Source organism: Myotis yumanensis, unplaced genomic scaffold (genome assembly GCF_028538775.1).
Source record: "Myotis yumanensis isolate MYYU_CA2020_CCGP unplaced genomic scaffold, mMyoYum1.0.hap1 SCAF_16, whole genome shotgun sequence".
NCBI lineage: Eukaryota > Metazoa > Chordata > Mammalia > Chiroptera > Vespertilionidae > Myotis > Myotis yumanensis.
The window spans coordinates 3,975,880-4,001,249 of record NW_027223767.1 but is presented as its reverse complement, the minus strand read 5'-3'; the positions used below and the strand labels follow the sequence as shown (position 1 = coordinate 4,001,249).

General features: G+C 56.0%; 1 protein-coding gene across 1 annotated transcript; it reads left to right on the top strand.

Moving 5' to 3' along the window:
* Positions 1-3,033: 3,033 nt before the first annotated feature.
* LOC138994414 (transient receptor potential cation channel subfamily V member 2-like) lies at positions 3,034-23,683 on the top strand. Its single transcript, XM_070394315.1, has 15 exons — positions 3,034-3,072; positions 4,983-5,192; positions 7,219-7,352; positions 9,355-9,648; positions 10,220-10,518; positions 14,362-14,535; positions 14,838-14,993; positions 15,561-15,656; positions 16,502-16,572; positions 17,063-17,228; positions 19,193-19,259; positions 19,365-19,702; positions 20,607-20,734; positions 21,566-21,645; positions 23,509-23,683. The coding sequence occupies exons 2-15, from the start codon at positions 5,011-5,013 to the stop codon at positions 23,601-23,603; spliced, it is 2,280 nt and encodes a 759-aa protein (XP_070250416.1). The 5' UTR covers positions 3,034-3,072; positions 4,983-5,010; the 3' UTR covers positions 23,604-23,683.
* Positions 23,684-25,370: the final 1,687 nt, after the last annotated feature.

The following is a 25,370-nucleotide window of genomic DNA, read 5'->3' as shown; positions in this document are numbered from 1 at the left end:
GTCAAGCCTGTAGTCTAAAAAGTTGATTTTACAGAGGAAGGGAGAGGGAGAGGGAGAGAAACAGTGGAGAGGGAGAGAGAGAAAGAGAGAGAGAGAGAGAGAGAGAGAGAGAGAGAGAGAGAGAGAGAGAGAGAAACGGCAATAGGAGAGAGAGAGAGAAACATCAATCTGTTCCCTCCTGAGCTCACCCCAACCAGGGATCAAACCAAAACCAGGCATGTGGCCTGACTAGGTTTTGAACCACCGATCTTTCTATGCAACAGGCAATGCCCAGCCCACTGAGCACCTAGGCCAGGGAGTGACTGGCTTCTGTCACTTAGCCTAATTTTTTTAAGGTTCATCCATGTTGAGCACGTACCAGTACTTTATTCCTCTTTGTGGCTGAATAGTATTCCATTGTAAGGAGAGATCACATTTGTTTTCCCATTTATCAGTTGGTGGACACTGGGTTGATCCACTCAGCTATTATGGATAACGCTGCTGTGAACGTTTGTGTAGGAGTGTGTGTGGGCATCTGCTTCCGTTTCTTTGGAGTACATGGCCCAGTGGCATTGCTGGGTTGAATGGTAACTGTGTTTAACCCTTTGAGGAACAGCCAGGCTCTCCCAAATGGCTGCACCATTTTACACCCACTAGCAGCTTATGAGAAATTCCAATTTCTCCACAGCCTCACCTACGCTTGTATTACCCATCTCTGTTATCTGGCCATCCTGGTGGGTATGAAGTGATATCTCATAGTGGTTGTGGATTTCCCTAATGGCTACCGATCCGAGGACTTTTTATGAGCTGCTTTTGCATTTGGGGTTGTCTGCCCAATTGTCATTGTCACCTGATGTGGTGATGCCTCTGAAGGATTTGAGGGACTCCACTTGCTCTCCCTTCCCCCCAACAGTACAGTAATTCCCTCTGAGTTATGATTGGCCACCCGGGCTTTCAAAGTCTTCTTGTGCTGGCTTCTGTTCTGGGTACTGGGATACAGCAAGAAAAAAAATTTTTTTTAAAGGCAAGATCTCACCCTGTGGAGAGCTTGGTGGGTAAGGGTATGGCTCTGGATTTGAACAGCCTGGGAAGGTACCTCACTTTGCCTCACCTCAGTTTCCTCATTTGTGAAATGAGGTTAAATGTAAAGCACTTAGCATAGTGTCTGGCACAGAGTGAGTGCTCAGTAGGCATTTTGTTACTGTTAAAGGCGAAGCCAGACTATTAATAAATGGTAACAATAACGAATAATGAGTTCTGATCAGAGAAGGACAAAGTGTTGTGGGAACACAGAGTGGGGACTCCCAACCCAGTTCAGGGTCTAGGACAGGCTACTCAGGGGAAGCGATGTTTTAAATGGAGAGGTGACAGATGAGCAGGAGTTGGCTGGAGTAAGGCAGTGTTTACCTGTGTGTGGGGGGCGGGGAGGGGTGGTGATTCTGGCAGATGGAACAGCTTGTGCAAAGGCTCAGAGGCAACAGAGGAGAGGCTAAAATGTGTTCAGAATGTCTAGAACAGTGCTGTCCAATAGCATTCTCTATGACGATGGAAAAGTTCTGCAATATGATAGCCACTAGCCAACCACATGTGACTATTGTTCATTTGAAAAGTGGGTAATGTGACTGTAGAATTGAATGTTTAATTTTATTTTATTATAATTAATTTGAATTTAAATAGTCACCATGGCTACTGACCACCATATTGACAGCAAAGGTCTAGATCAGTGGTTCTCAACCTTGGCTGCACATTAGAATCACCTGGGAATCTTTTTAACATCCTGATTTCGGGGCCTCATGCTCCGGAAATTCTGTTTCTTTGTGACTAATGTTGTGGCCCCACCCCATAACAAAGAAACAGAATTTCCGGAGGATGAGGCCCAGAAATCAGAATTTTAAAAAGATTCCCAGGTGATTCTCATTTGCAGCCAAGGTTGAGAAGCACTGGTCTAGAGTGTAACAGGGGTGCAAGGAGAGACCAAGGTGGGGTGATGGGAAGCCCCTCCGGGCTGTGCAGGGCTGTGTGTGGAGGATTCATTTTATTCTAAGCATCTGAGGAAACCGCTGGTTGGGGTGGGGAGTTAAGCGGGGAGTGGGGTGAACTGGTTTTACTTTTGGAAGATACTCCAGTTGCTGTAAGGAGAATGGATTATGAGGGTGAGGGTGGGGCAGGAGTGAAGCGGGGAGACCAGTGTGGAGGTGGGTGCAGTCTCCCAGGGAGCGATGAATGTGGCTTGGACCAGACACAGAGATACATTTGGTACATTTGCTCTGTGTGTGTGTGTGTGTCTGTGTGTGTGTGTGTGTGTGTGTGTGTGTGTGTGTGTGTGTATAGGGGGAGGGAGAGAGACATCCTAGGGCTACTTGGATGGTGGCTGTGTCCCCAAGCATCCAGGGCTGAGTCCAGACCAGGGCAGTACAGCAACTTCCCCCGCCTCCCCTGCCCCCCACACACGCACACATAGCTGGAAGTCCAGGAGTCCTCTGAGCCCCTGGCTTCGATGGCGGTGGGCCGGGGGGGCAGGAAGGGGGAGGCCCCAGGCGGTGGGAAAGTCCCTTCAAACTCTTGGGTGGTGGGTGGGGTGAATTCCCACAGGCATGTGCTGGGCATGTGCTCCTCTTCTTCTCCTCTGTCCCTCTGTCCCTCTCCCCCTTTCCCTGGGGCCATCCACATCAGCTCTGTCCTGCGATGGGTCAGCCAGTCCGCAGTGGGAGCCACGCGGCTTTCAGGAGGCCCACGGCGAGGAAAGGGAGGGAGGGGAGGTGCCGGTGTGGTGGGCAAGGCTCCCCACCCGCACTCTGCGCTCCAGGGCTGCCCCTGCTCCCCCCACACCCCCTGCAGTGCACCAGGCAGCGGGTGGGGCGGGCGCAGGGCGTGTCCTCACGGGGTGTGGCCAGTCCTTGATGTCCCCTGGCCCTGACCGGAGAGAGCACACCCGATTACACCTTGCGGCGGGCACGCGGGCTGAGGGTGCGGGACCCCGGGAGCCCCCGCCTTCTCCAGCCTGAGCTTTGGGTGCCGCGCCCGCCCGGCTGTCAGCCTCTAGCTTCACTTCCTCCACCGCACGCGCCCGGCAGCCCCGGCTCAGCCTGCGGGGTAAGTCGAGGGACCATGCCGGGGTCCCCAGGCCTGACAGCGAATGAAGTGGCCGGGCCCCCGATGGGCCTCTTGCTTCTCCAGGCCCGAGCAAGAGGGGCTCTGCTGGGCGCACTCCCTCCGTCTGGAGCGGGGGCTCCGGCCTTCCCTGCGGGGACTAGGGGGGTTCGGGCGGGGCGGGATTGGACCCCAACTGTTGCTGCGACGATCGGGAATGGTGGGGTGGGGGGGCGGACCTCGGTCAGGCTGGGTGGGTCTGTCCCCAGAAGCAGCCCAGGGCGGGCAGAAAGGTGGTGCGTCAAAACGGCAAGTGGAGGCAACCAGTGAGGTCCCCGCGCCCCGTTTCTGTGGGAGCCGGAGCCGGAGGGAGAGGCCCCGGCCCTCGACCTTCTCCCCCCGCAGGTCCCTCCCCCTCTTCCCGCCGGCGTCCCTGCTCCCAGCCCCCTGTGCCCCCCTGCGGGGGCCTCCCGTCTCTGACTCTGCTCCTTCCCGCAGGGGCGCCCGGTGCCCTGCAGGTGGAGGGGGCTCCATCCAGGAGGGCGAGGCGCTGGCAGAGCTCCTGCCAGCGGGCCGGCTGCCGGCCTAGGGCGCCGGGCAGCTGAGGGCCCCCTCCCACCCCCATCTGGAGCCCCGAGAGCCTGTGGCGCCCAGAGGGGCGCTAGGTGCCTTCAGTGGTGGGGCAGGCGTCTCCCAATGTTGGGGACAGAAGAGGAGCGTCAGGAGGGAGGTGGTGTCGCCAGGCTCGGCCACTGTTGGGGTCCAGCCCCAGCAGGTCCAGGGGTTCCCAAAGGTGTGGACGGAGTCGGCAAAGAAGGAATGACTCGGAGGCAGCGCTCAGTTGATCAGCGGCCTAGCCAGGTTCTCTAGCCAGGTTCTCTCTTTATTCTCCTGTTACATCTGTACTAATAACACTTGATTTTAATCCTATCCATTCTATTCCAAACGTTAGGGCGTTTGTTATCTCCATTCCAAGGTCACTACTCCACTGTTCTGTTAAGCTACAAGGAAGTAACTGAAGGAGATTATCCTAAGCAAAGATTATATAGCTTAAGCATGATTGTTGGTAGTTAAAGTGATTAATTACCCGCCTGGCACTTAGTTAAGGGGTTTTACTGATTTATTCCCTTCCTTAGTCCTGTTAATCCCTAACTCCAGGGAAAAACCCCCTCCTGGGGAAACAACCTTTCTCGCAGAGGTGATCCTGGTTAGAACACATAGTGCTAAGAAGGGGAGCAAACATATTAAGAACGGTATGCCGTATACGCCAGGTCCCTTGAAACATATGCTGTGAAGATGTTTCTTCCCTGCAGCGACTGTGTCAAGCAGCAAGGATGGACAGGCTTCCGCAGTCCACAGCTAGTGAACTTGGGGAATTCACTTCCTTTTGAGCTGCAGCTGTCCTGCAGCAGATGCAGGGTTTTCAACCCCCCACCCCTCCCACCCACCTGCACCCTTGTCAGCGGACCCTCCATGGTGAGAGATGAGCACCCCGCACCCACCCCACTACTGCACCCTCATCTGCGGTGACTCCCGGCGGCTGGACAGAATGTGCCTAGAGAGAGGGCTGTGCTGGTGATGCAAACGCTTGCTACCGCCAGGCCAGGGGCTGTGGCCTCCACATCAGGAAGTCCTGGAGGGAAAGTCAGGGACAACCACGGCCCCTTCCCGTGGGACAGCGGCAAAGAGGCAGGCCTGTTGGGTCCTGTTCTCCCCTCTGTGAGGGCAACGCCATCCTCACACCAGAACTTCTCTTCGTCTCCTCGCTGGGGCCTCCTTCCTTCCTCACAGCCCACCCCCATCAATTTGGGTGGGTGTACTCAGCGTCTAAACCCCTCTGTCTGCAGCCCAGCCAGACCGCCTACCCCTCCCTGGGCAGAGGCAGGCAGAGCCCCTGATTTCTCTCTCCACAGAGGTTCCTGCTGGGCTGCCACCCCCAGGATGCCTTCCACCTCCGGCCCCCCTGCTTTCAGGCTGGAGACCTATGTAGGCCGGGAAGATGGAGCTGATGTGCACACAGGAAAGGGGGGCCTTGGGGATGTGCTGCCCACCATGGACTCACCGTATGTGCCCGAGGACAGGAACTTCTCCACTCAGATCAAAATGAACCTCACCTACGGAGGGTAAGGCAGCAAATGGAGGTGCAGCTCGGGGTCCCTCACTTGCAGCAGAGTACTCGGTGCCCCTTCCCCACAGCCTGTGGGGTCCTCAGTCTGACTGTGACAGCTCCTGGCCTTGACAGGCTGACCTCTGCTCTGCTCTCTGGGATGTCCCTTTCCAGAACCTTCTCTATTCTTGGCCTTCAGCCTTCTGAGGTCATGTTCTTCTTCAAAGGGACATACTCTTCCAGCTCCAAGTGCTCAACTGACCCTTGCACCCCCCCTGGCCCCCACCCTGTCATGGTCCCTCTGACGGACGATAGCAGGGCAGGGAGTCAAAGAAGATTCTGCACCAAGGCTGAGCCTGTAGACCAAGGGATGTGGACTCTGAGATTGTGGACGGCAGGCTTTTGCTGGGAGCACCTTCACCTTGAGTTCCCTGTGATCTGTATCAGTTCAGACTGTATAAGACCCTGCCAGTAGTGACTCTTCTAGCCCTGCAGGGGGCGGTGCACCTGGCATCCCCCCAGTGTGAGGTCTGACATACAAGGTCTGACCAGGAGACTCTCCGTGGTCCAGGTGGGACTCTGCCAGGGAAGGCCCCTCCTTCCCCCTCATGCCTGGGACACGGTCTCCGGCCTTGGCCTCCCAGCCCAGAGCCCCCATGCTGCCTGTGCTGGAGGCCCACAATCAGATGCAGACCCAGACAGGAGAGGCTGCGCATGAGGCTGTTGGGAGCTGGGTAGCCAGCCCGACAGGCAGAATGGGTCCCTCAACACCCTTTGGTTTCTCAACCTGTGCCCCTGAGGGGCTTCCTACCCTAAGACTGTGATGTCCCCCTGGGAAAGGAAGTACTTTGTCCAAATAGACACTTCCCCTGTCTAGGCTCCCCGCAGGGCTCCCTAGTCAGTTGCAGAGCCCTTGGTCATGTTGTGGCCACGTGGGCTGCGGGCAGATGATGGTGTGTCTGGCCAGGCGAGGCAGAAGTGCAGCTTCCTGGGTGGAGGAGGCAGATCTGGCCCTCTCAGTCATGTGGATATGACTTAAAACACAACTGATCCCAACAATCCCCTCACTCATCAGTCGCCAGCCATCACTTGGTTGGCCCATCCTATGGGAGTTGTGAAGCCAGGACCTGAGGGTCCCCAAAGTGTAATAGTCCCTTTGTCTGTCCCTTCATATCTGCTGGTCATGGTGCCAGGGCCCCAAGGATAAGCTTGTTTCTGTGAATAGTGACAAGTCCAGGAGGGGCAGTCCTTCCCTTTCCTGTCACCAGACACTGCGAGATTCTGAAGATTATAAGGCCCTTCTGGGGGTTTTCCCGGAAGTGTGGCTTCTCAGCAAGATTCCAGTGAGCATCTGCTCGGCTTCGGTGCTGGGCCCATGTGTCTCTGAGAAACCGCTGTCTGCCAGCCTAGAATCTCTCTGGGGTTGAGGGTCAGGGGCTGGAGTTGATTAGACAGGCCCCGGGGGAGCCCTGGGTTCTGCATCATGTGACTGGGGAAGTTACTGTATTGCCTTGTTTGTCTAAAAGAGAAAGTAGTGATTCCTGACCCCCAGGCTGAAGTGAGTGCAGACACTGCATTACTCGTCCAAACATGGTTTCTGAGAGGAGGAGGGACTTTCCTCGATCCCTTTGTCAAGGCCAGCGAGGCACACAGCCCTGATGGTCAGTGGGCACCTCCTGCAGCCCTGTCCTGACCTGACTCTAGCTGAGGAGCCACGACAAGTCCCTATGCTGAGACCCACCCTGTGGGATAGTGAGCCTATTGAGAGATCATCCAGGCACCTTGCAAATGACAAGGACCAATGCTGGGGAACAGCTGTGATGCCTAGAGCCACAGACATGGGTCCTGTTCCCCCTCTCCAGGCAGCCCCCACCCCTGCTCCTGGGCTCTGGGTCGGGGTCTCCCGGTTTGCTCTGGGAAGGAGCTCTCATGGGTTACTGGCATGAAGTGCTCACAGGGCTTCCTGAAAGGGATCCCGGGATGAGCACTTTCTGTGGGGCGTGGATCTTTCACAGCATCAGTCACAAACCACATTCTTGCAGCCAGCTGGACCTAAACCACTTTGACCGTGACCGGCTCTTCAGCGTGGCTGCCCGGGGTGTCCCCCAGGACCTGGCGGGGCTACTGAAGTACCTGCGTGCTACCAGCAGGTTCCTCACCGACTCGGAGTACACAGGTAGGCCTGTCCTTCGCAGAGCCCGTGTCCTTGGCTGTGCTGGGACTGTGCTGGCTGGTTCAGGAGAAGACAATGGATGGGGTTTCCTTTTCCTTTTTTAGTTTTATTTTTTAAGGGAGAGTGTTCTTAGCAGCAGACTCTCCTGCCAGAATGGCTGTAGGGGACCCTGCTGACAGAGCCAAGGACTCCACTTACCTCCCTATCATGGCTGTGCCCACCACTTCCCACCACCCCACTGGCACCCGGGTGCATGGGTACTTGTGGGCATCCTCAATGCTTCCTCTTTCTCTCTGTCTCTCTCTTTCTTTCCCTTCCTTCCTTCTTTCTTTGATCTTTTTAAATAATAGCATTATTGAGACACTAGAGGCCCAGTACCCAAGATTTGTGCACTGAGGACAGGCAGGCGGGGGCATCCCTCAGCCCGGCCTGTGCCTTCTCACAGTCCAGGACCCCTCACTCCTTACCGCCCACCTACAGTGGAGGTGGGAGAGGCTCATGCCACCGCCACTGCGCTTGCCAGTTGAGAGCCTGGCTTCTCACTGAGTGGTGCTTCCCCTGTGGGAGCACACTGACCACCAGGGGGCAGCTCCTGCATTGAGCGTCTGCCCCCTGGTGGTCAGTGCACATCATAGCAACCAGTCATTCCGCCATTCAGTCAATTTGCATATTAGGGTTTTATTATATAGGACTAGAAGCCCAGTGCACGAAATTCATGCACAGGTAGGATCCCTAGGCCTGGCCAGCGATCAGGGCTGATCAGGGCCTTCTGGCTGCTGGCCAGGGCCTACTTTCCCAGCTGCCAGCTGCTGGCCGGGGCTTTCTTTCTTTTTGTGCCACCCCCTGGTGTTCAGCACACATCAGAGTTAGCGATTGGTCTCCCGGTCGAACTCCCTCTGGAACAATTTGCACATTAGGCTTTTATATTTATAGATAATACAGATATCATAGACTTCACCCATCTCAGAGTATTCTTTACCCCAAATCTAAATATCTTTATTATTTGGGGCTAATTAGAAAGATAACTTGTGTGTTCTATAAGATTAAAATAGCAATGAAATGTATAAAGCTGAGGGTAAAATGTCTGTTGTCCTGGACCCCTGTCGATGGTTTGGGATACATCTTTTCAAACTGTTTAAATATGTTATGTGGCCCTGGCTGATGGGGCTCAGTTGGTTGAAGGGGTCCCATGCACTGAGAGTTCACAGGTTTGATTCCCAGTCAGGGCACATGCCAGGGTTGTGGGCTTGATCCCCAGTAGGGGGTGTACAGGAGACAGCCAATCAATGTTTGTCTCTCTCTCTCTCCCTCTCCCTTTCTCTCTCTCTCTCTCTCTCTCTCTCTCTCTCTCAAAAAATAAATAAATAAATAAATATTTTTTAAATATGTTAGGTGTATATTTACATAGATGAGGTCATGTATATACACTCGTTTGTAATGAGCTTCCCCCCTGCTTACTACATCTTGTAGCACAATCCATTTCAGTATATATGCCTGTGACTTAGTCACTTTACAAACTGCAGAGTTTTCCATATTGTAGCTGTACCATAATCTCATTAACTCATTTCTCACTGATGGTTGTTTAGGTTGTTTGTAGTTTTCGGCCTTCGCATAGTGTACCAGGCCTTCTGTGTGCTAAGCACTTTGCATATAATTCCATCTGATCCTTACAATAACCCGGGAACATTCCCACTTCCCAGGAAAACTGAGCTTGAGAGAGGCCAAGGGACCTGACTGAGGAGACAGAGCCATTAAGCAGGGAAGCCACTTAACAAGCGCTGTGCCAATGTTATTGCACAGACAACGTTGCACGTGTGACAAATTACATTTGAAAACAATTTCTAGGGCAGAAATGATAGTCCCCGGAGCCGTAATACCCAGCATCATGGCTGTGCTCCCACCAGTCGCGTGTGGCATCTGTCCTCCCGAGGGGCATTTTGGCACTGGGCCCAACTGCTCCAGGTCTGAGCACCCTCGAGCCCCTTGCCCTCCCCTCATCCCACAGAGGGCTCCACCAAGAAGACATGCCTGATGAAGGCCGTGCTGAACCTTCGGGATGGAGCCAATGCCTGCATCCTGCCGCTGCTGCAGATCGACCGGGACTCGGGCAACCCCAAGTCTCTGGTCAACGCCCAGTGCGAAGATGAGTACTACCGAGGCCACAGCGCCCTGCACATCGCCATCGAGAAGAGGAGCCTGCAGTGCGTGCGGCTCCTGGTGGAGAACGGTGCCGACGTGCACGCCAAGGCCTGCGGCCGCTTCTTCCAGAAGAAAAGCCAAGGCACTTGTTTTTATTTTGGTGAGGAGTCTTGATTAAAGTGAGGCCTGGTGGGCAGAGCGGGGTGGCACACGGTTAATGGGTGGTAGAGCTGGCCCTTAAAACCAGCTCTATCTAACCCTGGGGCCCATGCTGCCAACCCCCAGGCTGCCTGCAGAAGCAGTTAGTCTTAACTTCGAGATGTTTATCCTTGTCTGACCACATCCCCCAGCGGGGCCAGGCCTGGGGATGGCTGCTAGAACTGGCATGTGACCAGAGTCAACCAGACGGCCTGGCTGAAGGGCATCTCCGTCAGGCAGCAGCGGGCCTGGGCGCTGCTGAAGGAGAGGAAGAGGCAGGGAAGATGGGGACCCTGGTGGCTGGCCCCGTGCTGTTCCCTTAGGTGGTAGTGGTTGGTCCCCTCTCCCTGTGTCAGAACGGGTACAGCTGCTGTCACCAGTGTTCACAGAAGGCACAGCTGCCCTCAGCGGGGCCGGGACCTCCGGCCAGTGCTTCATCCTTTCCCCCGGGTGCCTGGCCGGCCTCCAGGAGGCCTGGCCTCTGTCCAGGGAGTGTGAAGAGTAGGCGGTGAGCGCTGCCCCTTGGCCCCCAGGTGAACTACCCCTCTCGCTGGCGGCATGCACCAATCAGTGGGATGTGGTGGCCTACCTCCTGGAGAACCAGCACCAGCCTGCCAGACTGCAGGCTGCCGACTCGCTGGGCAACACGGTCCTGCACGCACTGGTGATGATTGCAGACAACTCTGCTGAGAACAGCGCTCTGGTGACCCACATGTACGACAGGCTCCTCCAGGCTGGGGCCAGCCTCTGCCCTTCGCTGCGGCTCGAGGACATCAAAAACAAGCAGGGCCTTACACCCCTGAAGCTGGCTGCCCAGGAGGGCAAAATAGAAGTGAGTGGCTGCCCCCCCAACTTCCCTCCCCCAAACCTGCCCAGGAAGCAGAAAGAGCCTGAGGAGGTGGTGGAAAGCAATTGTTTCCCCATTTTTCAACTGAACACTCCTGTTCTTAAGAACAGTTCAGCATGCACCTCTGCCATGTGTGTTTATTGAGAAACTGTATCTAACTACTGAACTAATATCTGATCTAATAAAAGAGAAACATGCAAATTGACCGCACCTCTGCTATGCCCAAGCCATGCCCACCATCCAATCAGAGTGACTATAGGCAAATTAACCCAACCAAGATGGCCCCCAGCAACCACCAAGCTGGAGCAAGCAGGAGGCTTGGTTGCCCCGGCGACGGAGGAAGCCAAGCTTCCCGCCTGCCCTGGCTGGCTGTGGCCTCCACTCAAGGCAACAAAGTTTCAACTATAGAAGATAAATAAATCCCAGATACCTGCTTCCAGCTAGCCTCCACTGGGAGCTTGGGTGGCTAGGGGCCATGGCCAGCCTGCAAACAGCCATCAGCCCCTCATCCAGGCTGACCACACCTTCATGGGGTGAGGGTCATCGCTGGGAGGCTTGGCCAGCCTGCAAACAGCCATCAGCCCCTCACTTAGGCTGGCCAGGCACCCCAGCAGGACCCCCCTCCCTGAAGGGGGTGTGGCAAGCCTGAAAACGGCCCTCAACCCCTCACCCAGGCTGGCCAGGTACTCCAGTGGGGACCCCCACCCTGAAAGGGGTGTGGCCAGTCTGAAAACGGCCCTCAGCCCCTCACCCAGGCTGGCCAGGCACCCCAGCGGGACCCCCACCCTGATCCGGGACACCCTTCAGGGCAAACTAGCCAGCCCCCACCCATGCACCAGGCCTCTATCCTATATAATAAAAGGGTAATATGCAAATTGACCCTAACAGCAGAACGACTGGGAATGACTGGTCACTATGACACACACTGACCACCAGGGGGAAGACGCTCAATGCAGGAGCTGCCCCCTGGTGGTCAGTGCGCTCCCACAGGGGGAGCTCTGCTCAGCCACAAGCCAGGCTGATGGCTGCCAGCACAGCGGTGGTGGCGGGAGCCTCTCCTGCCTCCTCAGCAGTGCTAAGGATGTCCAATTGCAGCTTAGGCCTGCTCCCTGCTGGCAAGTGGACATCCCCTGAGGGCTCCCAGGCTGCCAGAGGGATGTCTGACTGCCAGCTTAGGCATTACCCTGGAGATTGAGCCTAACCCAGCAGTTGGACATCCCCCGAGGGGTCCCAGACTGTGAGAGGGCACAGGCCGGGCTGAGGGACCCCCCTGAGTGCACAAATTTTTGTGCACCAGGCCTCTAGTATTATATTATAAAGCACAGGGATTTTCCCCATTTTATTTTTAGTTTTTATTGAATTTATTGGGGTGACATTGGCTTCAGTAAATCACAGGCATTTTTTTAAAAAGTCATTTGGGTCCTAGCTGGTTTGGCTCAGTGGATAAGAGCATCAGCCCATGGCCTGAAGGGTACTGGGTTCGATTCCTGTCAAGGGCATGTACCTTAGTTGCAGGCTCCATTCTCCACCCAATGTATGTCTCTCACATCCATGCTTCTCTCTCTCTGTCTCTCACCCTCCCTTCTCTTCTCTCTAAAAATCAATGGAAAACTATCCTCAGGTGAGGATTAACAACAACAACAAAGTCATTTGGGTTTCTTGATTAGGAGACAATCTATTCACGTCCTTTTCTATTCTGCCATTGGACTTGCTCTTGGGTTTTCTTTACCTGGGTTGGTAAGTGTCCTTTATACTGAACAATTAGCATTTTATTTACTCTCACAGTTGCAAAATTTTCTCTCAGCTCAACATTAAATAAAAATTTTTATGGTGCTTTGCCACACAGAATTGTCACATTTCTAACTTTACAAGTTGTAATTATCCTTTCCTTTAGAGTTTAATCCTCCAGCAAGGTCATCCTATCTAATAAAAGCCTAATATGCTAAGTGTCCAACTGTTCCTTTGAAAATTTGACTGGTCGTTATGATGCTCACTGACTACCAGGGGGCAGATGCTCTGACCAGTAGGTTAGCTTGCTGTTAAGGTCCTGCAGATTGGGACTGGGCAAGGTGGGCTGGACATGCCCTGGAGCCCTCCTGCAGTTCCTCCTTGGCCCCGATTGTGCACCAGTGGGGTCCCTTAGCCTTGCCTGTGCCCTCTCACAATCCAGGACCCCTCAGGGATGTTGGAGAGCCGGTTTTGGACAGATCCCCGCAGGCTAGGCTGAGGGACCTGCCAGTGCACGAATTCGTGCACTGGGCCTCTACTGTTATCTATAACCTTGTGTGTGTGTTTATTCCACATCCTTATTTTCTCCCAGACTTTTGCAGTTTCACTTTCTTTTTGAAAAAAATATTTTTATTGAAATCAGAGAAGAAGAGAGAGGGAGAGATGGAAACATCAATGGTGAGAGAGAATCATTGATTGGCTGCTTCTTGCACGTCTCACACTGGGGATGCAGCCTGCAACCCAGGCATGTGCCTTTGACTGGAATTGAACCTGGAACCCTTAAGTCCCCATTCTGATGCTATATTCATTGAGCCAAACAGGCTAGGGCTGCAGTTTCACTTTCAATGCCTACAACATTTTTTTTAAGTGCCCTTGACTGGAATCGAACCTGGGACCCTTCAGACCACAGGTCAATGCGCTATCCACTGAGCCAAACCCACTAGGGCTATGCCTACAACTTTGAAGTCATCTATAATAATAAAAGTGTAATATGCAAACCGACTGAACGGCTGAACAGTGGAATGACCATCCGGACAACCATGCTATGACACCCACTGGTGCAAGGCCAGCCAAGGCGGGTGCAATGCGATTGGTCAGGGGCCCAGCCATTGCCCCATGAATGCCCTGCAGAGGGAGGCCCAGGCCTGTGGGGTGTGGTGGGTGGGTGGGGCCTCCCTCTGTGGGGGTGATCCATCATGGAGCCTGGGGGGAGGGGGGACCCCTATGTTTTTGGGGAAATTGATGGCAGGGCTCCCAGACCATTCAAGTGTGCATGCTGGGCTGAGGGAGTACATAAATTTTGTGCACCAGGCCTCTAGTTTTGGTATAAAGAGTAAACATGATCCAGCTCTACCTTTTTTCCAAAATGCTTACCAGTTCCCACTATTGTCAGGGCTGGCTTCATGGCTGACACTGTGTAGCTTACAAAGCCCTGAGAGAGCTTAGAACACAGGCACTTTTAAAGGCTAAGATAGACGTAAACATGAGTAGAACTTTTGCTATATTATTTCTGCCCTCCAAGCTCCAGGTGTGGGGCCCTCCCTTTGGTGCCTGGAGGCATGGCTGTGTGGTGCTGTGTGGCCTGTAGATGCTGCTCCCCATCTGCCCCTTCCTTTCCCCCATTTCTCATTTGTGAAACCAAATTATTTCTCTCTCTCTTTTTTTTTATCCTCACCAGAGGAGTGAGGATTTTTCCCCCACTGACTATTAGCAAGAGTGGAAGAGAGGGGAGGGAGGAGAGAGATAGAGAGAGAGAGAGACATTGATGTGGGAGAGACACATTGGTTGCCTCCCACACACACCCTGATCAGGGGTAGGGATCAAACCTGCAACCCAGGTACATGCCTTTGACTGGGACTCGAACCTGAGACCCTTTGGTGCATGGACCGATGCTCTACCACTTGGCACACCAGCCAGGACACCAAATTGTATCTTAACCTGCTCTGGTTAGTGACCCTTTCTGAGCGTTTGTACATACAAGGACCATGTGTACAGGGCGTGTGCACGGCAGCCGCAGTTCTGCAGACAGAGTACTTCCCAGACTCCCAGTCACGCTGGGAGGTGGCCAAGAGGGCCAAGCTCACGTGGTCCCCCCTGCAGATTTTCAGGCACATCCTGCAGCGAGAGTTCTCGGGACCGTACCAGTGCCTTTCCCGGAAGTTCACTGAGTGGTGCTACGGGCCGGTCCGGGTGTCACTGTATGACCTGGCCTCTGTGGACAGCTGTGAGGAGAACTCGGTGTTGGAGATCATCACTTCTCGGTGCCAGAGCCCGGTGAGCCCGCCCTGCAGACACTCCCTGCAAGCTCGCCACCCGGGCTGTCTGCTGGCCAGTGGGGTATGGCTGTAGGTCCTGACCCAACACTCATCCCACACGCCAGTCCCACCTGCTCTGGACAGAAGAGGCCCTCGGCCACTCCCTAGTCAGGAGGGTGGGGTGGAGGCAGGTGGGAGGGGTCAAGTGGGGCTCCCATCCTCTCCTCTCCTCTCCATTCCCTCAGCCCTTGCACTGAGCCCATGAGTGGGCTCCTGTGTACACCTGCTGAGTGTCCCCTGGTGCTCACATTCCCACCCCAGCACCGACACAAAATGGTGGTTTTGGAGCCGCTGGACAAACTGCTGAAGGCGAAATGGGACCTGCTCAGGCCCAGGTTCTTCTTCAACTTCCTGTGTTTCTTGATCTACATGCTCATCTTCACCGCTGTTGTCTACTGCGAGCCTGCCCTGGAAAAGGCAAGGCTGGGGAGGGGCGGGGGCATACCCTGGGGAGGCCCCTGGAAATAGTCCTGGAAGAAGCTGGGACAAGGACACCCCCCAACCCCCAGCCCCCTTTTGTGTTGAGGCTCTGACTGCTGAGTGATCCTCAGGCTTCCCAGCCGGGCCAGTGGGATGCCAGCTCCACAGGAGTTCACACTCACCATATGTGAGAAAGAGTCTAAGTGATTGACTTGTATTCACTTTAATTCAATTTCACAACAACCCTCTGAGATGAACCATTGTCCCCGTTTGCAGTGGAGGCAAGGGAGGGACAGAGGGGCAGGTAACTCACCCAGGCTCACACAAGCTGTAAGTGTGGAGATGGGATCTGAACCAGGCAGCCCGGCTTCCGATTCCCCCTCACAACTGCTCCGCAGGGTGGACTAGAATCCAGCGGGCCTGCCCGGAGCCCAGGTTCCCGCTGCCGCTCCGAGGGGAGGGGCCGCTCCACAGCTCAGGCTCAGAGTGGGTCCTCAGCTCTGGCGCTCGGAGGGAGGGCCATTGGGAGGGGACCCTAGGTCCTACCTGAGTGTCTCCTCACAGGCCTTCCTCCCCATGAAGGGGACAGTGAGAAACTCCCTGCAGCTACTGGGCCACATCCTGATCCTGTTTGGGGGCTTCAACCTCCTCCTGGGCCAGGTGAGGGCTCCTTCCTCTCCCCCACTCCCTGTGGCTCCAGCCTGCCCAGGGGCCACAAGGAGCCTTAGAGCCAGGTCACCACAGTACCTTGGTTTATGGGGAAACAGAACCAGTCCCACCCTGACTGCCTCTGGGCGGTTGAAGGCCTCTCCTGCTGGGGCTGCTACCCTCCTACTGTGCTTTCTAGAGCAGCAGTAGCCAACCTTTCGGACCTCATGGGCCACCGGTTGGCGACCGCTGCCCTAGAGTGCCTGTGGTGTGGAAATGGCTCCTACGACTCCTTGTCAGTGCCAGCTAGCGCCCCCCCTCCCCCCGGGAAATCGAGCTGGAAGCCCCAGCCCCTAGGTCCCTGGGCTGGGGCATTCCTCCCTTCGGGAGCACAGAAGGTGGGGTTCAGCCCACTCCCCCAGCCGGGCTTCAGCCTTTGAAAGTGCTGCAAGCTCGCAGGAGACAGCTGGGCTGGCACTGACTCTCAGAGTGGGCAGAACCTGGGCACCAACTCCAGGTGGGTTGGAGCCCAGGGTGGTGCCGGGAGGCAGGGAGAGGGAGGGCAGGGAGCTCCCCGCTAACCATAAGCAGTGTTTGAACTCTGGTTCCGGATCCACACAGAGCCAGGAGGCCCTGGCATTGCCTCGGTGTCTGTGGGTGGCTGCACTTTTTGGAAACAGGGTCCTAACCTTTCTTAGCTATCAGCAAAATTCATGAGCTCCTCTGAAAAGTTGCACAGGCTCCCACATGGCGAGAAGGCAGGGGCAGGTGGGGGCCCTGCCAGGGCCTGGGGGGTGCGGGGAGGGCTGTGTGTGGCCTGGAGAGCAAGTTTCCCACGCCTGTCCTTCCTCCCGCAGCTGTGGTACTTCTGGAGGCGCCGTCTGTTCATCTGGATCTCGTTCTTGGACAGCTACTTCGAACTGCTCTTGTATGTGGGGCCTCGCTCCTCCTCCATCTCGGGCCCTGGAGCGGTGGTTGTGGCAGAGGGCCCCCCGCAGGCTTTAGAGGGGGGGACCCAGGGCCGAGGGGCCCCAGGGTTGGAACCAGAGGCCAGACTCATGAGTCCAGCTGTCCAGCTTGGGGTTCCCTGCGCTTCCATCCGAGTAGAGCATTTACTGACCCTCACTGTGCATGGATGGAGCCTGAACTCTTTCTATGTCTTGTCTCATTGAATCCTGACAAATGCTCTGTGGGTCAGGTGGTTACTGTTACCTCATATCCTGGGGAGGGAGCTGAGGCCCACAGGGGTGAAATAACTGCTTGGCGTGGAGGTCAGGATCTGATGGGGTCTAGACAGAAGGAGAACTCACCTATCAGACTGCAGCGGGAGAGGCAGTGGTGGTCAGCATTGGCCAGTGGGGACTAAGAGGGTCTTGTCAAGTGGCCTGCAAGCTGACCCTGTCCCTGTCCCCATTCAGCCTGGTCCAGGCCCTGCTCACGTTGCTGTCTCAGCTGCTGCATTTCCTGGCTATTGAGTGGTACCTGCCTCTGCTTGTGTCCTCGCTGGTGCTGGGCTGGCTGAACCTGCTTTACTATACACGCGGCTTCCAGTACACAGGCATCTACAGCGTCATGATCCAGAAGGTGAGAGGCAGGGGTGGCCCCACTGCAACCGACTGGGCAGGGCTGGGCACCACACTCCAGCGGGACTCCTTCGGCCTCAGCAGTCAGGTGACTTCTTCCACAGCTCACCTGGGCAGAGAACATGAGTATGTGCATCACAGACCCAGACACTCGCGGAGTGTCAGCAAGAGTGTGGGTGTGCACATACCTGCTCTCAGGGGTCTGCGCTCTGCCTACAAATACCTGCACTTGTGTGTCTGCAAGTGTCCACATGGGAGCACGTGCATGTTTGCACACTGAAGGAGCAGAGACTATGCACACAAGCCCATTATATGTCTGGACAGCTGGGCATATGGGTGTGTCTGGATTTATTTATTCAACAAATGTTTAGCAAGTCCATACTATGGCCAGGCCCTGTTTTAAGTGTTAGGAATACACTCTTCTGCTCACTAACAAAATAGACAAGTCCATGCTCTTCTGAAGCTGACGTTCTCTTGGGGGAATGAAGGCACCACAAAAACAGATGAGAAGATTACTGACTGCTAACTCCTATGAAGGGAACACAGAGGACAGTGTGACGGAGAATGACAGGGCAGAGGGCTTTAGATAGAGTGGTCTGCAAGGCCCCTCTGAGGAGGTGGCGACTGAGACTTGAAAGAGTGATTCAGCATAGACTCAAGGAAGAAGATTCGAGACAAAGAGAACAGCAAGGAAAAGGCAGGAGTCAAAACAAGGTTGAAGTGCTGAGACAGATTAGGAGGTGGGGTGAGTGAATGAGGTGAAGGTGAGGAGGCGGGGTGAGTGAAGGAGGTGAAGGTGAGGAGGTAGGGTGTGTGAAGGAGGTGAAGGTGAGGAGGCGGGGTGAGTGAAGGAGGTGAAGGTGAGGAGGCGGGGTGTGTGAAGGAGGTGAAGGTGAGGAAGTGGGGTGTGTGAAGGAGGTGAAGGTGAGGAGGCGGGGTGTGTGAAGGAGGTAAAGGTGAGGAGGCGAGGTGAGTGAAGGAGGTGAAGGTGAGGAAGTGGGGTGCATGAAGGAGATGAAGTTGAGGGGGAGTTGTTGCCCATAGGAAGGGGTCTGGAGGCCCAGAAGGCTCTAAAAAATTTTTAATTGTGGTAAAATATACATAAAATTTACCATTTTAATCTTTTTTAAAAAAAAAATTATCAATCCTCACCTGAGGATATTTTTCCATCGATTTTTAGAGAGAGTGGAAGGGAGGGGGAGAGACACCGAGAGAGAAACATCAATGTGAGAGAGACACATCAATTGGTTGCCTCCAATATGCACCCCACCGAGGTACGTGCCCTTGACCAGAATCCAACCTGCAACCCATTGGTCCACAGGCCAACGCTCTATCCACTGAGCCAAGCCAGACACATTGATTGGTTGTCTCCTGTAGGTGCCTCAGGGATCAAACCTGCAACCCAGGTACATGCCCTTGACTGGGAATTTAACCTGTGACCCTTCAGTGGGTGGGGCGACACTCTAATCATGGAGACACGCAGGCCAGGGCAGAATTTCCTTCCTTTTAAGACTGAATAGTATCCCATTGAATGAATATACCACGTTTTGTTTATCCCTTCATTCATAAATGGACACCTGAGTTGTTCCCACCTTTTGGTATTGTGAATAATGTTGCTATGAACACTAATGTGTACAAATATCTATTTGAGTTCCTGTTTTCAATTCTTTTGGGTATATACCCAGATGTGGAATTGCTGAATCATATGGTAACTCTACGTTTAAATTTTTTTACCCTGGAGGGTTTTAAGCAGGAAAATTATATGATCTGATGTAGACTTTTAAAAGACCGTTTGCTCAGTGCAGCTCCACAGGGCCTGTGTATGCACACACGTGTGTGTGTGTGTTTGTATGTGTGTGTGGTATGGACATAGGAACCCAAGCTTGGGATCAACACAGGGGTCTGGGGTCATGTCCGGTCTGGTGGCCCAGCCACCCACCCCAGCTCCTGGTCCTTGTGTTCTAGGTCATTCTGCGGGACCTGCTCCGCTTCCTTCTGGTATACTTAGTCTTCCTTTTCGGCTTCGCTATAGGTAAATGTTCCCCTCCTACCCCTGCCCATCCCTTGCTCCCCTGTAAACCCCCAAGTCTACCAGCTGGTCTCCTCAGGCTGACGAACCCATTCTACCCTCCTGCAGCCTTGGTGAGCCTGAGCCAGGAGGTCCGGGACCCCAGGGTCCCCAGAAGTTCGAATGCCACGGAGGCAGCGTTGTCTGGAGCAGGACAGGAGGATGGGGAGGGCAGTGAGGTCCCATACCGTGGCATCATGGACACCGCCCTGGAGCTCTTCAAGTTCACCATCGGCATGGGCGAGCTGGCCTTCCAGGAGCAGCTGCGCTTCCGTGGGGCTGTGCTGCTGCTGCTGCTGGCCTACGTGCTGCTCACCTACATCCTGCTGCTCAACATGCTCATCGCCCTCATGAGTGAGACTGTCAGCAGCGTCAACACCGACAGCTGGAGCATTTGGAAGCTGCAGGTGCCCCTGAGGGCTCCCCTCTCCCTCCCCAAGTTCTGGCCCCAGAGCAGATCCAGGGCCCTGGGTGGTCTTGCCTTTGTCGGGGTGTCCATCATCCACTACTTCCTTCAAAGGGCTGCTGTGAGGCTCGAATAAGCTCATATATCTGAAGCCCTTAGAACAGTGCCTGACACACAGTAGGTGCTCAATGTGTTAGTTATCATCATAATTATTATTAAGTATTTCTTGAGTGCCTACTATGGGGCTAGGCACAGTTTTAGGCTCTAAACGCATAGCAGAGAACAAGACAGTCTGCCCTCATGTAGCTCCCGTTCTGTGCTCAGCATATACTGAGTGGGTGGTTTTGGTGGGCGAGGCAGGCAGGCTGTGCCATCAGAGGTCCCTGCAGCTGGGGCTGATAAGGCACCCCCTACAGTGGAGGAAGCCAAGCTGCTCCTTGACCTGGGAAGGTGGGGTGCAGGCCTGGGCAGTTTGTGTAGGGGGAGCCTTGCCCAGGAGGCTGGACCGTGTTACCAACTCCCTGCTGACCTTGGGTAAGCCCCTGTCTTCTCTGAGACTCCGTGGCCTTACCTGCAAAGATCTGTCCCCACCTACTTTGTGTGTCGGTGGGCAGGCACATGTGTGGGTGAGAGCAGATGAACTTCGGTACCTGTCGGTGTGACATTCTGGGGCCTGTAATGATGCCGTAACCAGTGACTGCCGAGCACTCTACATGCAGACTTCCCCCAAGCCCCCAGGTCTGTAAGTGGGGAAACAGGTTCCCGGGGTTGAGGCTGACACCACGAAGTAATCAAACACTGGAGCTGGGTCCAGCCTGGTGCTCAGTGGACTTAGGCCTATACTTACTGTAAAGTGCGTGGCGCATCTCCCTGGCTGCTCTGTCTGATGTGTCCTTTGTCCCCAGAAAGCCATCTCTGTCCTAGAGATGGAGAATGGCTACTGGTGGTGCAGGAGGAAGAAGCAGCCGGCAGGGGCGAAGCTGAGGGTTGGCACCAGGCCAGATGGTAGCCCGGATGAGCGTTGGTGCTTCAGGTGAGTGAGGGGCAGGGGAGGGAGCTGAAGGCCGGCCTTACTCCTCTGAAAGCCAGGGACAGCGGCCAGGAGCCGGGGCGTTAGGAGAGGCAGGACTTAGGAGTGACAGAGGACTGAGCCTGCCCTGGGAAGGCGAGGTCAGGGATGCTGGGTCTCATAGGCCCGGGGCTGCCACTGCCTGTCTGGCCATCTGCCTGTCCCTGTGGCTTAAACTGAAGGTCCCTGACCTACTTCTCTGGCCTGGAATTGGGTACAGTTAAGAGGCTGAGAAGCCAGAGGGACCCTCAGGTTATAGCACGCCAGCCTCACCGTGGCTGGTCTGACCTGCCCTCCCAACTCCCCACATGACCAGGGGCTACAACCCTTTCACAGAGAACAAACTCTTCCATGCCTGTGGGGGACCCGGCACTGAGAGAGGCCACTCGGTGACAGATGCACAGACAGAAACAGGCTTTCAGGAGATAAGAGTTAAGCAAGGAGAGGGAGAGTCTCAGGCAGGTAGCGCAGCTCACTGGGCCCCAGCGGGGCCACGGAGGCACACCTGACCTAAACGCTTCGCTGGACGTTCCGGGCACCCGGGTCGCTGGGGACCGCCTGCAGGACAGGTGCCTGTTCCTCCCCATGGGCACCCGGCTCAGGACAGTGGCCACAGCTGCAAGGGCTGAGGGGGCTGGTGGTGGCCGGGGTCTTGTGGAGAGGGGCAGAGACCCATCCTCCTGGCAGTCCCTGCGTCCCCCGGAAGGTCTGCTCAGCCCACCACCCAGGGCCAGGGCCCTCCTGGGCGCAGCAGGCCGCACTGGCTCCGCAGCTCACAGCTGCTCTGCCCCTCAGATCGGAGGAAGTGAACTGGGCTGCCTGGGAGCAGACGCTGTCCACGGTGCATGAAGAGCCTGCGGGGCCAGGCGACCCTGGTGAGTAACCCTGTGGGAGACTGTGTTCCCATGTGTGTGGTCACATGCGTGTATCCGCATGTGCGTGTTTGTATGTGTGTCTGCTTGGCCACATAGCTATGCAGAGTCTGGGGCAGGACCTTTGCTGTGGCCACTCCTGAGCTACACTCATTTGAATAAATGCCCCCCTGAAAGTGGTGCTCCCCCCGCACCGCCCACTCCCCTGGGAAACCCTCCAGGCCATTAGTGCTTTCACAGCTCAGCCTGCACCCCGACCTCCTCACCTGCCTTCACCTGCCCTCACCTCCCATCTCTTCACACCGTCCCCTCCTCCTCACAGGCTCCAACCCCCCGCCTGCTTTCCCCATCCAAGTGCCAGGGCTGAGCCTGGAGCCCAGCAGGGGAACTGGCTAGGGAGGCCCCTCCCCACCATAGCACAGGTGGCATCTCTGGCCCCCACGGGCTCTGTCCTCTCGGCCCTGCTGACCAAAGCACCGAGCCGCTTCCCCCCTCCAGCCGGGTCCTCTGTGCCTGTCCCGCCTCTCCGGGCCTGCGTCCTCTCCTTCCCAGCCTGTGAGAGCCCCCCTTGTTCCCTCCCTGCTTCCCACCACGGGTGACTCCTTCCTCCCACCCAGAGGCCTCATCCGAGAACCAGCTCTCTCCACAGCACACCCTCCTGGAACCTTCGGTAGCTCCCATCTCAGCCTCCGTGAGCTCCTTCCTCTCCTTCCTCATCCTCCTTCAGAAGACTCCACTTGCTTGCGTCTCTGGCCCAACCCCTCCCACGACAGCCTCCTGTGTCTCCTAGGACCCCTGTAGGGGACTCATCTGTCCTCCTGCTTCACAGCCGACTGGCTTCCCAGGTCCAGGGTCCCTGACGAAGGCCCTGGCAGCCCGGCGGGCTTCCTGTCTACCCGCCTTGTCCTTAATTCCGAGTCCTGCTGCCCCGTCACTTCATTGCCAAGATTCTAAAGGTCAACTTGCTCCTCATCTTGCCCCAAGCATCCCATACCCCAGCCTCACACCCGGTGCCTGCTGGGCCTCCACCGGGACATCCCAAACAGGAACAGCGGTGGGGCGGTCCTACCAGGCCCATGTCACTGCACCCTCTCCCCACCAGGTGAGGGCCTTGCCCGTGTCTTGCCCTCCTGCCCCCATCTGGTGCCCAGTGTCCTGGAGACCCCACGGGCAGCCCTTGTCCTCTGCCCGACTCCTCATCTGCTGACTGTGCTGCTGCAGGGCTGCTTCGCCTGCACCCCGACCTCCAGACAAGCCTCTCTCTCCAGTGTCTCCTACTCCAACTCCTTTTAGTAGGAAAAACTACACACGGCCGCACAACACAATGCCCTCCTCTGCCTGGAAGGCCACCCTTTCAGTGCGCAGGTCAAGGACCAAAGCTGCTGTCCACGCGCCCCCCCCCCCCCCCCCCCCCACCTCCGCCAGCTCTCTCCACGTGACAGCCAGTCCAGTCTACAGTGCTCCCTATCCTTCGCCTGCCTTGGGTCTTCTCTCTGCCCTTCCTGCTCCTCTGGGTGTCCAATCTGCCCCCGCCCTGTGGGTGCGGTCCCTCTCTCCTCTGAGCTCCCCGATCAGCTAACTCTCACTTCCCTCCAGCTCTTCAGCGAGTGAGTCTCCGTGTCCTGGTTTCTAATGAAAAAGTCTGTCTCCTGGGACGAGGCCCACCCCAGGCAGATGCAGGGGTTCAGGAAATGCTGTGGAAGGAGGGAGGCGGGGGACGGGTTGCTGGGGACTTCAGGATCCCCTGCTGTCCACAGGCAAGAAGTGGTTTCAGGGGGGTGGGGGGGCCTTCTGCTGCTTCCCTAGCGCCTGCCTCCCGGGCACACATTGCAAGGGCCAAGTCCCAGTGTCTTCATCCATTCACAGGCACCAGGAAGACCTCTGGCTCGACCAACCACCCCAGGAAGGACGGTGCCCTAGAGGAAGACCAACTGCCCCTCCAGCCCCTAAAGTCCCACTGACAGACGAGGCCAGCAGGACAGCACCAAGGAACTCTCCCAGGGAACAAATCTCAATAAATATTTTCTCAGGACTAACCCTATCAGAGAGATTCGAGCAAAGTTACCGGGCCTGTGTCTAAGGCTGGGTGCTCCTGCCCTCACCTGGGCACAGGAGCCCTCACCTGCTGCCCCCCAGCCTTGAGCTGTTCTCTTCCTGGGGGCAGGGAGCTGGCCAGGTGGCTCCTGTTCTGGCAGCTGCGTGGTGGTGGACATGCAGGAGCACGGCCTCTCTCCTCCCTCTCCCATAGCCCCAGGCACCTCCAAGCCGCCTCCAGGACGCCTCTCAAAGCCCTTGCGGGCCTCGGCTTAGTTTGGACTCTGGAGTATTGCTTTCTCTCCCCACTGGCGTCCTGCTTAGTTTATGCCCTGGCAAGCCGTTCTCTCAGAGCAGGCAGAGGGCACTTGCTAAGACACGAGAACCGTGATACGTCTGTGCTCGGGAGGCTTGAGGCTCCCTGTGCGCACAGGAACTCTAGCTGGCACCCCAGCACTCTGCGGTTTTGCCCAAGCATTTCCAGGCATCTCTCCCATACCCCTGCGGCCCCCATGTTCTCCTTAGTACTTTCACCAGATTCTTCACGCAGGCGGAGGGGCCTCATGTGGGTCTGACCCCATGACTTGGCTCTCTCTGGAAATGAAACTGGAAAAGTTGGTGTTCATGCTGCCTGTCACCATCAGAACCAATCAGTAGAGATAAGGATTGCATCTTTATGGGTGTGATCTGAGAAGACAGAGGGTTATGTACCCTAAAAAGACTGTCTTGCATCTCAGATCAAGCTGACCCTTTTTATAAGAAGAAAAGTGGGAGAACCAAGATGGCGGCGTAGGGAGCGGACCTGTGTGTGCTGCTCTCTCACAGCATCATTGAAACTATCAACTATGAAGTAAACAACCGCCACTCAGAACCATGGGGAAGTTGGCCCAGTGGGAGATCTACAACTGGAGGAAAAGAAAGAAGCACAGTGAGACTGAGTGGGAGCTACGGAGGCACCAAAACCAGAGGTACGCAGTCACACGCCACGCGGGCTGCAAATGGATTCTCGGTTTTTTACGAACCCTCGAATCCTCTGGGCTTGCTCGGGGCGGGTCTCTGAGGCCCCAGATCCCACAGGGAGAGGCGGCCACGGCCTTGCAGTGGTCGGAGAGCGAGGGAAGCTCTGATATGCTCGCCGGCACCGAGGGACAAGAAGTCCTGGTGTCCCGGGGAGGCGAGGGGCGCGGAGACGCCGCCATCGCTATTTCCTCCATGCTGGTGACTCCCTGTGACCCCGCCCTACCCTCAGGGCTGTGCCAGAGGCACAAGAGGGAATGACTGTGCTTTTACAAACTCTCAAATCCACTGAGCTGGTTCCGGCGGGTCTCTGAGGCCCCAGGCCCCAAGGCGAGAGACGGCACGGCCTTCCAGCGGTCAGAAAGCGAGGGAGGCTCTGGCGCTCGGCTGCTCGCCGGCACTGGGGGACGCAAAGTCCTGGTGTCCTGGATAGGCAAGGGGCCGCTGAGTCTCCGCCCCGGCGACTCCCGGTGATCCCGCCCTAAGCAATTTACATTCCCATCTGGGCTGTGCCAGACCCACAAGTAGAAGCGCCTTTTCTTCTGCAAACTTTCAAATCCACTGAGCTGGTTCAGGCGGGATCATGAAGCACCAGACCCTACAGGGAGAGGCAGCACGGCCTTGCAGCCATCAGAAAGCGAGGGAGACTCTGTTGCACAGCTGTTCGCCGGCACTGG

Excerpts from the sequence above, each read along its gene's own strand:
- LOC138994414 (XM_070394315.1), top strand. The coding sequence starts at position 5,011 with ATGCCTTCCACCTCCGGCCCCCCTGCTTTCAGGCTGGAGACCTATGTA. Across the intron at positions 5,193-7,218 it reads ATGAACCTCACCTACGGAGG|CCAGCTGGACCTAAACCACT; the intron begins GTAAGGCAGCAA and ends ACATTCTTGCAG. Across the intron at positions 7,353-9,354 it reads CACCGACTCGGAGTACACAG|AGGGCTCCACCAAGAAGACA; the intron begins GTAGGCCTGTCC and ends CTCATCCCACAG.